The following is a 12,430-nucleotide window of genomic DNA, read 5'->3' as shown; positions in this document are numbered from 1 at the left end:
TCACTTCTTCATTTACTTTAAAATATTTAAAATATAAATAAATAAATCATATAATACTGTAGTACATAATGACGTGGTAACATGTTTAAATTTATGAATTTACATCGTGTGAAATATAATATCGAATACTAGATGAACGCCGAAAACACTATTATATTATTTATATTTTACTATTATTCGTATAATTACAATAATAAAAAAAGACCTTAATATATTCTTAAAATTTCATAGAGTTATTTTTTTTATATATTCGTATGGTATTATAATAAAGTGTAAATGTTCGATAATAAATATAGGGTTACAACGGAATATTATTCTCGACGTGTACCTAGCAGATTTGTTATAATTTATGTTATATTCATATTATATTGTAATAACGACGCCGTGAGCATGTTTCCCTCATAATTGAAATCAACTTTTGGAAAAGATAATTTCTTAATAATATATATAATATTATTGTCAGGAACTAATACCGAAGACACTCGTATGGTGTGAAGTGGAAGAATAAAACTGCGACCATGGTAATATATCAAGGATTAAAATCGAACATAATGGTCATTAGTCTTATTTCTCTGTGACTTTGAACGTTTCCGAAGCACCGTGGTATCTTCCGAGCCTACCACCGCCAAAATACTTGAAATGTCCAAAATGTCGAATACGGTAAAGACCCGTGGGAGTGTTTTCGGGTATTGTCCATTTTATTTCCGCCACACTGGTGGCCCATAACCATGACGTGGTTCGCCAAATGAATCTGTTTAAAATTAGACGAAAAAAAGAATAGAATACGTCAGAATAATCAAACTAGAACCAAACGAAAACGTGGCACTGTATGCTGATCACGGTTATAATATACTCACTCGGTTTCCCAATTGGCATCGGTCGCGATGACGACCCATTTCAAATCGTCTGTAAGATATTCGATTGTCAAAAACGTCATTTCTAACATCGGGTTGTTTCTAGGATTTCCGGCCACCTGGACGAAATACATAAATTGGTGAGGTTCATCATGCGTAATGGAAAAACAACGAAAATTTTATCATTTTCATTATAATATATGTATATCTTTAGAAATATTGATTATATTGTACAAAGATTTTTTTTTTTTTTATTAAGGAATTATGCTTGTAACATCACATGAAATGTTTTTTCGAAAATTGAAAAAGAACGAATAGAAAATTTTTTTCATTCAAAAATCTTTTACTTAAAATGTCTTATTGTAAAGGAAAATCGAAAAAATAAAATTCATTAGTTATGGGTCCAAAAATAACATGAAATTATATATATATATATATACGTATATGAGATTTTGTAACTCACGAATTTCGCATTGACCGTGTCTCCCCAAGCAGCCGAGTACGGGGGTTGTTGGATGCAATCGCCGAAGTTGAAGTCGGAAACGGGCGTGTCGTACAAGACGGATGGCAGCAACGACATCACTTCGGATCTCAAGTCCGCGGGTTCGGGGCCGCGGTCCAGTCTGACGTCGTCGGCCAGCGCTTTGGCCAGCTTCGAGTACTGTTTCAGGTAGATGGGCAACGTGTACGGCCCGAATAGCGTAGACGCTCCCTCGTATCGTTGTAGCTGAAACGCGTGCAGGACACGTGAAAGTGAAAAACAAGTTATACTTTTACGCACCGTTATGTATGGATGACGATCGGAACCGGTGTGCTATTCAATTTGTTCTCAATAACGTTTTGCATGAAAAATAACCGAAGAATTCGGATTTTGTGGCGCAATAAGATTCTGAGATTGGGGCGTATGAAACGGGAACGAAAGAACACTAAAACCAACATTTAAACGCTAAATTGTTCTTTAAAAAAAAAAAAAAAAACCAGCACAAAAGTTAAAACAGATGTATTAGTTTCGTTTAAAAATTATTAACCAATACGGACATTACAGCGACTAATATGACAATATGATATCCACTATCAGGATAACAGGTGGGATTGAGAAATAAAAAAATACAGCAAAATAGAATGTCGATTATTTGTTTCTTCTTCACATATCCATGGTATTACCAACACCATATTTTTTTTAAAAGAACCAGTAGAAATCCTATAAAATCTAAAATCTAATAATAGGCAATAAATCCAATGCCGGAACTAGAGATTGGCGAAATGGTTGCCAAGGGTGCAGCAAAATAAGAGAACGAGTTTGAGTTGAATTAATATATTTTATTTTGAATAAAATAAGCGGCAAAATAAAATTCTCCAAGGGCGCCTCGGGGTGTAGTTACAGTCCTTCAATAACCCACTCGTTATTTTGTCCTTTGACTAATGGATCGGTATGATAAAGCTCATTGAAACGAAAAATGATCCTTAGATCGTCTGTAATGCTACGCGTGTTATTCAGATCAAACGTTTCAACTTTTTCGGTAACATACTCGCTGAAAGTTCCGCATGAAATCAGTATTAAAATAATTTGAAGTCAAAACCTCAAAACATCGAATTTTTGTGGAATAAGGGATAGAATCGATTTTGTAGGGTTCTGCAGGCTACGAGGATAAAAGTTCTAAGTATAATATATTAATATTTTTGATTGGGTCCCGTGACACATGCATCGCGCGATTGACGTTTGTCACAGCACTTCCAGTGTCCGATCGCCTTTATTCAATGACGGTATTTAAATGATTTAACTTCTACGGCAAAGTTGAATATAAGTCAAATAAAAAATGAGTAAGTTGATTAATAGTATAAAAAATTATTCGTTATTTATTCAGCTATTGATTATTTATTATTCCACGAAGTTGCATTTTACTCGAATATCTCGTGAAACCTTGGAGTTCGAAATTTATTGAAATCGGTATGTTCCAAACGTGTATATTAAGAGCTATTGAAAATTAAGCCATAAACGTTATTGTTTTCGACAAGTGGTTTTTTTATTCGTTATGATTGTTATTATTACTAGCATTGTTAAAATTATTTGTTCGAAATTGAAAATCAGTTTTAATCTATTTACTCGATGTATACACAAATAAAACTAATCGAAGTGTTATTGTTTTATTTGATACTTGATTCGTTTAAAATATTATTCTTCGTTCACAGAATAATCGGTTGTTCTTGCATTTGTTTTTTATCTATCATTACGATTTTTTTTTGTCCAACTATGCCCTTATCTACGGTAGTTTTTACATGGACCAATGACCTGCAATGAGTGCAGTCGAACCGTTTACCTTGTACTCTTCGGGCGTGGTTATGTAATCGCTGTACGTGTTGCAGAGACCCGCGATCACGACGATGCACTGTGGAGACTCGCCGCCGCAAAGTACTTCGCTGATGGCCCTCCGAACGCGCCTTCCCGACATGGTGGTGAACTCGCCGGGAACGCAAGCTATGACCACGGGACCGATGGTGGCCAGCTGGGTGGAGACAATTTTCGGTGACCAAGCCGACGGGTAGTTGAACTGAAAAAAGACAAAATGGCCGAGCGTTATCGTTGCACGAGAAGTGGTCGTTGTCAATCGTCACAGATATGCGCAACAAACTAGATTGCCCGCCGTGTCGAAAGCCCGTAATCGACAAAAGTAGATCTACGTTTAACGGATGGCAAGGGGGGGAATTTCTCCGTGGTGGCAATATTTATGATGTTTGATCGGGCGGCAAATTTTTGAGGATCAATATAAAATAAAAAATATATAATTATTTTGAACATTTTAACTTTAGTAAAAGCCAGTTATAACAGATTTTTTTTCTATTTTTTGGAATCAACTTTTACTTTTCATCAGAAATAATTGTCACATCATTAGGAAGAGCGAAAAAATCCAACTTATCCAGTTATATTGGTAATAATACTCGTAGAACGGGAAACTATTGTCGATGGAAAGCCAATTGGCTTAATGGTTTTTTGTATTCGTAAGTCGTATTAGATTTATAACGCAAAAATATTTATTTGGTTTATCGAATTATGAAAATGGATTATATGATCCAAATTATTCAATAACTTATTATATAAAGAAGTTAACTATCATAATGTTACGAAATAATAATAGATATAATTATAAAAGTTCAAAGTTGAAGTGGAAAATGTTCAATTACGTATCAATATTAATGTGTAATAGTAACACTGATCGTTGATTATTTCGAGTTTTAAGTGTCGATTGTTTATCTACCGTAACCATTAAGAAAAAAAAAATTCTCGGTATCATTTCTCTGCAGTTTATGCAATCAAAGTCGGCAGATTAAATAGGCGTTCAAACTGCCCTAATACCTATACGATTATACGAGCCCTTGTCGCGGATCACGAGCTTACCTCGCCGGTCGATATTAAAATCGATTTCTCCGCGTGGCATTCCACCTGTTCCGGACTAGGCTTGGGTACGAAGTTTGTGACCAGATTCCACAGTGGATTGTTGGAAATCTTAGACCCGGCCTCGAAAGAGAACAGTCCCGCTCCGTCGATGGTTCCCGATGAGAACGTATGGCCCAATGCCGGCTTACAACCCTTTCCTTTGATTGTCTTTCCGGTGATAGGATCCTCGTAGTTCACTTCTTGTGTGGCCACGTCCACGAACTGATGTATCGACTTGATTGGGCTCTTCAGTTCGAATACGGGCTTGCCGGTCATTAACTCCTGAAATCGATTCCATTGTGGTTACATTTCATTATTTAATACCGCGGCGAACGTCATCATCATTTTATTTTGTTCTGCAGTACATAGAATTTCAACGAGATTCAAACTCGCTTTAGTTCATAAAGAGTAACATGTGTTATGGTACAGTTTTCGATTGACCGACAATTGTATGGACGTGCAATATTGTGATTTAAAAAAAAAATTAATAAAATCGATTACTCATACCTATTTAAAACTTTTTAAACAAAATTTTAATCAGCAAACGATTTTTGCGAGCACACAATATATGAGATATATATAAAATATACCTACAACCATATAATTTAGATTAAAAGGAAAAACTAATAGGATTGACCTACAAACATAATTTTATAAATATTTTTTCATCGATTTTAAATGGTGATTTATGTTGTTGAAGTAAAACACAGAATACTTTTAGAATTAATTTTTGTTTGAAAATATACTTTTCTCTCTTGTATTAGCAATAGTCTAAATAGCAACTTCAGAATCGAACTGTACGTGCATCGGAATACAATCATCAGACTATCATTACCATCATCGTTAAATAGTAACATTCAACGAATGAACATTATTATGTTATTCAACGAATAACATTCAGAATGGACTGCTTCCATGATATGGATTCCGCCAAGGTGTCGAGAGATAAAATAACGACACGGCTCAATTATAATATTATTCCAAGATAAATTGATTTTCTTTTGATTTATCGAAATTTTATTCGTATCGCGGTGGAGACGCATGGTATTCTCGTGGCATGGGCGATTTCGTGATATATTATACGTTCAACAAATAATATCGCGAAATTGGCAAAGCCACGAGAATAACTTACTTCATCCCATATCGAAAGACCAACGTCGTACACTTTAATTTTTCATTCAACGCTTCCGCGGATGACTCACGTATGCTTTGTCGAACAGACTTCGGGCTATTATTTTCGTGCTTTCTTTCATGTTGACACCCGGCCCGGAAGCCACGCAAACATCGTCGGCGTTGCATGAAGGCCCGGGAACGTCGCACGGTCTACCGGTTTTCTGGCACCTGGGACCCTTTACATTTGGGGTCACGTCTCCAAGGTTGGATGAAGCGAAAGCGGCAACAAAATTACCCTTAAATATATATTTGATAATATTAGTACATAAAGAATTATAATAATTACATGTATTACAAGATAATTAGAGGCGAATGTCTTTTGATCTAATAGTAGCACCTCGATAATAGGTTGCGGTGGGATTAAAACCGTAATGATGAATTTATGTATAAAGATGTAATTTAAGTTAAAAATTACTTTTTTAAAATGTACCAGATAATATACATATATAAACACAGTTATAATTTAAATAAGACTCGATACTGATAATATAATATAGCGTATTTTTTCGATGACAAAGAAACGATCTGCCACGTCCATCACTTATTCTTCACTGTCCCCTCGTTGTTTTATCTCCGTCCTGTCCAAACTCACAACTCCAGCGACGCGCTCATTTAAATATAATTTACGATTTCTACTCGAGCTTCCAAAAATCGAACGATTAACTACGATTGAACACGATTTGATGTTGTATCATTTTTTAAATTATGAATTCGAAATTCAAATAGTATTAATTTGATAGCGAACAACGCGAGGTATAAATGTAACAGGAAATAGCTACTTATTTCAATTTTCGTGTTTTTAAACCATATTGTGTTGACGCCGAGCACGTCGGATCGAAAGGCGATTATTTTCTTTTTTCCACACGCAGATACCAAAATATTCACCATCCCTGCCTCCTCTAGGGCGTTATCGAGAACATTAAACGCACCGGACGGGGTCGCAAAAAGCCCTAAGGGCTACCGGCGTCGCTAGGACCAATCGGATCACGGGGCGGCAACACTCACTTTTCCGATCAGACTGTCGGGGTTCATCTTCTGCTCGAACATCACAGACGCGTATCCCACGTTGTCCGACGACACGAGCCGGTTGCTGTTGTTCATGCTGGTCGCGTGCACCGCGTACCAGCTGATCACGCCCAACGGTACACCGGACTCGCTTTGGAACTCCAACTGGACCATGGTCTTGTCTACGTTATGCTTGTACCTGCGGGCAAGAAACAGCAGACACGCACACCGTCAGCCATCGTGTATAAACGCAGAACCGTGGAGAGAGAAACTCGGGTCCGGGGGTATATCTTAATTTTTTCTGCAGTGTTCATTAAATTCTTATCATTAACTGTGTTTAATTTTTAATAATTTGTAGTCCCTCATTTCCGAGCCCGGAGAGGTCATCCCTTTCCCCCACCTTCTTGTCAGCAATTGTGTGTACAGCCTAGACGACGCGCAACGCAAAGGAGACATTGGGTACGATAGTAACATTTTTTTTTTTTTATAAAATTATTTCTGCCAACGTTTCAATTATTCTTATTCAATTGTACTTTTAATCATTAGAATTACTTAATATGTTTATAGTTATGTAATAATTAAATCTTAATTTTCACGTGTCGCTCAAATGAGGATTAAAAGAAATAAAATAAAAATATCGTTAAAATCGTACTTCAAAAACAGTGACAAAAGTAACTTTCAATTTTATTCACTTTATATTTATCTTTAGAACTATTTCTCGCTAGTAATTATAAAAAAAAAACCATTTTAGGGGGGAACCACCAAACTTTATGTCTCTTTGTTTGTTGATGTATCGATTTAAACTGACACGACAATTATTTAAGTCTTTATGTTCTTTATATATCTTTAAATCGTACTGAATTTTTTTCTGTAAGGCATATCTCTGCAGCGTTTTTCATAATTACTTCGTCAGTTCCACGATTCGAAATTACCTCTCTTATCCGTGACATAACTATAATAGAATAAAAATATAAATTAACGTTTTCTTATCAACCTAATACAATATAGATCAACAATTTAATGTTACAATCGTCCTCTGATAAATTTGTTACATTTGTCACCATTCAATATTATTTTAAAAATACAAATACTTAAAAAAATTCTTACAAGCAAGTATATTTTCAAAAATATTTACATAAACTATACAAGTTTCTTATCAAATTAGTATGAAAAACAAAAAAATTAAAATAAAATAAAATACTACATGAACAAAAAAAAATTAAAAAAGTTAACTAATGATTTTATTTACTTTCAGTTAGCAAAAAAATACACATTTAATTAATTTTTTTCGGTGTTAATTATGAATCGTGAATCAACTAGTGTTCGTATTACAATTTTACCCAGTCTCTCCTACTCGTAGTGTTTCTCGCGCATGTTTCCGGGGTTGCGCAACAACTCTGCAATCGCGTGCACGTCGCGGATATCACGTACCGAACGGAAACGGTTAGCGAATTATAATCAACTGCGATGTTTCGCCGCAACGGCGCCGTCTTGAAATCGTACGCGTACTGCGCGGACGATTTTTTGTTTTTAGTTTGTGGGGAACCCTGCAGTTTGGCAATTTTTTTAGGGGACTTGGTCATATTTTTGGTGAAAAAAATGATGTTGAAATTAGAATTTGGCACAGAAACTTAGTTTTGAAGTTATAGTTAGTTAAAGTTGATAATTTTTTACTAAAATCCTTCGATACTCATTATTAGGGAACGGATTTATATGTAATAAAAATACAGAAATATGTATATATGTATGTATGTATGTAAGTATAATTTATAAAATATTTGCTAAAAACATTCAAATATGTAGGAATAATATGTAATTAAAAAAAAAAAAATTTAATTATTAAATTATCAAAATGATTCGTTGCGTTGAATTATTACAATATCTATTAAATTATCAAATATTAATGTCACCTTTGAGATCTGAAAATATTTTTAAAATGGCTTAAAGACCGTTCCACATCAACCTACATTGGTTGATTAAAGCATATTTGAAGCGCATAATATCAGAAGGCGATAATTCCAAATTTTTAAATGGTGTCTGCCATTCATTATTTTATTGATTGATTGAAAATCAATATAGCTTGGAATTTTTTTCTGTAACAGCATGAATTTTCTTTTTTACAACATTTATTGGTCCGCTTACGAGTTTTCATTTTGCAATCGTTGATTCGACAATTTGCATACTTTCATTTAAGGACATATTTTTGTTTCTAATTTTGTAAATGTATGTGCAATAAAACTAAAATTCACTAAGATGAAAATTAATTTAGTTTTTAATGTTTCATTTTGCATAATATTTTGAGCTTTTTTAATAGCGATAGAAGTTACTGGATCTAAATTTGAAATAATTTCTTGTACTTTTGTACGAATAAGACATATGAATGATGAAATGATAAAATATGTTTGAAAATATTTACAAATTAGCGAAATATATAAAAAATATGTAATTATACCAAAATATATAAAAATATGTTAAATAAAAGTAGCATCATTTCATTTGAATGATTTAAATCATGAACATTTCTTATCGAATCTTAAATATCTTTTTTTAATAAAAATATCTATTTACATAAATCTCTACTCATTATGCATCGACAAAAATGTTCTTGAAAGCGTTGCGCATCGTTGATTATTTATCTACGTAACCCGGTTCTATCTCCAAACAGGTAAAATTATTTTTTTGAGAACGATAATTTTAAAGCAAAAAAAACCTTGACATTTTATATACCTTCAGTAGATCACAGAGTAAAAACAAATGATGAAAATTATCATCGTTTTGCTCGGTCGGACAGTTAAAACGAAAATGGATATTTTCGAAATAAATCAAATTTTTCAAAGCAAATCCCCCGATTTGCTATGCAACACTACCCCAAGTTAGTCATAGAATAAAAAGTAAAATGCAACAAATATAATATTATACGTAATATTATATTATCATACGGATTTGAACGTAAAAAAAAATCCAAAAATTAAGGGTGCCCCGTAAAGTATAAATATACCTTTTTTTTTATTATCGTTACACGTCTTACTCACTGCGCGCGTTCCGCTTCCGGATTCAACATGTACGACTGTTCGCTTCTGCTTATCGATATCCCGTGCAATTCGCCTTTGTTGACAAATATCCGTCCGACGTCTAATTTGTCGTGAGCGCGTAAAATACTCTGCGCACAAAATGATGTTAGATTATATTAGATATATATGTATATACGTATACAAAAAATATGCATGTCTTAAAACAACGCGAAATCCGTCGCAGAAAACTACGTACAATAATACGTCCGACGGACGAATACCGGTTAGAGGTGATTGACAAGAACGACCCGTCATGTTACAAAAATTATTGGCAACCGAATTTAATTTCTGACCTTTTTACGTAACCGTTTTATTTTTTCAGTTCGTTTTAGATAATTTTTCTTAAAAAGTGTACATCAATTCGATTCGAATTCAATCAAAATATTTCTAATCGATTTTAATACGAGTATATCTGATACAGAAATAAATTTAATATATTTTACCTAGACAAAATTAATATGAATATTAAAATACGAATTATTCTGATGCATAAAACAATTGATTTTCGAATTTTTAAAAATTTCAATTTTCAGTACGTTTTATACTACATTTTTAAGAATTTAAAATTATTCAGATTAAATTGATTAATATTAATACTAGGCAATTTTTTATTCATCAAATTTAATTGATAAAGTTTAACACTGTAAGGTTTAATTTGATTTATTTTCATTTGAAACACTATTAAACAAATTTGAACTCGATATACACTACTAAAATAACAAGCAATTAATTATTAAGACGGCAACTGGCAAAACTTGTAATGCAAATTAATATGAACATTTACGCTAAAATTGAGGCAATTTACACGAATTTACTGGTGTTTGATACATTTGATTTTTATCCCAGGATATTCTACACACACACACGCATAGGGTATACGACTGTTCGCACTCACCAGAGTAATTCCTCGGACCAAAATGTTCAGGGTTTGTTGGACGAAACCCCAAGTACTCAAGTCGAACAGCATATGCACCATATAGCCTCCGGGCACCGAGTGCGTGTGCGTGGACGAAAGCATCAGATTGTCCAAGTTGTACATGCCCGGCAGCTTCTCGTTCAATTTTTTCAACACCTATAATCATAAATTGTACGTGCTAGCGGTTAGGACACGGTTTTTACTAACCATACCGGCGTTTACAGACTGTTAGTAAATATATACCCGTAGGACTGTTCGGGAAATAAAAAATAAACAACGGCAGGGAAATTTTAAATTTGAGATTTATTTAAAACGGTTCGTTCTAGAAGCATACTATATATTTCGCTAAAAACGAAAAACTTCTGTTCGCTTTTCAAATTTTTCATAGAATACAGTGTAAAAATAGTAAATTATAAGTGATATCTATGTCTACATATATATATGATAACCATAGTATTAACAAGCGAAAAAAAGGCCATACAATTGATAGGGGAAAAAGACAGTAGGTGAATGAAAAGAGGTTATTTAGCGGTCTCTACTCACATCGCTTCGTACATGATCACCCATCATCGCGGAATCGATGCTGACGAATGCTATTCTTGAGGTCGAATCTTCTACTACAAACGCCCTGGAAAACTGTCGCAAGTGGATTCCTTCTCCCGTCTGTTCCATTTTACCATATCCCAGCTAAGAAAATGTGAAATTTACACGATTTAAATACAAACAGATATTTTTTTTTTTACAATTTTTAAATAACGTTTTTATTTGCATTTTAGTTATTGAAGGTTTTTTATTGATATTTTTAAATCATATAAATCCTGACTCCAGCTATGATAGGTGGAAATATTGTAATAGAAACCCGATAAATATCGAATGATAATAATTAATGCAGTAAATAAATAAAATGTTAATTTCGTCTTGTTGGAATATTATTAAAAAGTAATGGATAATATTCATCAATATCTATCTATTTCTCTGTATCAAAATTTTCTCTCATTTTAAGATGGATATACATATTGTATATATATATTAGGTTAGAATAATAATAAGAAAATATAAAAATTGTTTTCAATATAATAATATATAATTATTTTGAAACGTTTTAATGTCATGCACAAATACATTTACAATACCTCATGAACATTTTTTCTTGCTTAATAGTTTACTATTAGAACGTAATTAGCTTCATTCCCACGCCATTACTTAAATAGTCACATTTTTTTTCTTTGAATTTTTATACATTCAATAATTACTGTTGGAATGTTTGTATGTATATATTTATTTACAACCATTTTTTTTTTTTTTTTGTACAAATTTCCTAAAGTATCAATTATTTATTTTTTGATTATTTTACTTTAAGGTAGGCTAAGGAATTTCAAACATTAAAAACATTTATCAAAGCATTTATACAAAAAGAAAGAAAAATAAACTAAAAAGTGAGAATTTTCTACAAACAATTTTTTCATGCTATAAAAAACATGTTACTGGAAAAAACATGTATTGGAATGTAAGACGAAATTTACTATTTGGATAAAACTTATGGATAGTGTTAGCAGTGAAGTAACTAGAAATTCGATTGCTCGTAAAAAAATAATTACAAAGAAACTTTGATAATAGATAATAATTAATTAAAAAAATATTGTACAGACAATTATGAATATGGTATTTTTTTATTACACAATAGATGTAGCTCGTTTTTTTTTTTTTTTTTTTTTTTTTTTGTTTAAATAATATAAACCTTGGCAATAACAAAATTTTAAATATTTAATTTATATTTGAAGAAATGTTCTCTCAGTGTTATGAACGTTTTTTCTTTTTTGATTTCACTTCAGACAACTTATCGATTAAATCTTCAAAGTTAACCTCTTGAGCTGTTTCTTGTTCAATTGAAGTAATTCCAGGTCAATTAAACAATCGCATATAAGAATCGATAACAAATCGAGTAATCTACAGTCGCCAATGCAATTTCCTAAATCAG

At 32.7% G+C, this 12,430-nt stretch overlaps 1 protein-coding gene across 1 annotated transcript in view; it reads right to left on the bottom strand.

Moving 5' to 3' along the window:
- Positions 1-209: 209 nt before the first annotated feature.
- The window catches only part of LOC112679332 (neutral ceramidase), a 32,040-nt gene continuing 19,819 nt past the window's right edge, over positions 210-12,430 (bottom strand). The window contains exons 3-12 of the mRNA XM_025549098.1: positions 10,996-11,139; positions 10,432-10,608; positions 9,498-9,625; positions 6,466-6,664; positions 5,490-5,696; positions 4,249-4,569; positions 3,173-3,403; positions 1,318-1,581; positions 858-973; positions 210-751 (exon numbers count right to left, since the gene is read on the bottom strand). Of these exons, the coding sequence (XP_025404883.1) occupies positions 565-751; positions 858-973; positions 1,318-1,581; positions 3,173-3,403; positions 4,249-4,569; positions 5,490-5,696; positions 6,466-6,664; positions 9,498-9,625; positions 10,432-10,608; positions 10,996-11,139 (1,974 nt within the window). The 3' untranslated portion in view covers positions 210-564. The remainder of the gene's footprint in view (positions 752-857; positions 974-1,317; positions 1,582-3,172; positions 3,404-4,248; positions 4,570-5,489; positions 5,697-6,465; positions 6,665-9,497; positions 9,626-10,431; positions 10,609-10,995; positions 11,140-12,430) is intronic.

Source organism: Sipha flava, unplaced genomic scaffold, assembly GCF_003268045.1.
Source record: "Sipha flava isolate LNK unplaced genomic scaffold, YSA_version1 134_pilon_pilon, whole genome shotgun sequence".
Lineage (NCBI taxonomy): Eukaryota > Metazoa > Arthropoda > Insecta > Hemiptera > Aphididae > Sipha > Sipha flava.
This window is presented reverse-complemented; position numbering and strand designations above follow the sequence as displayed.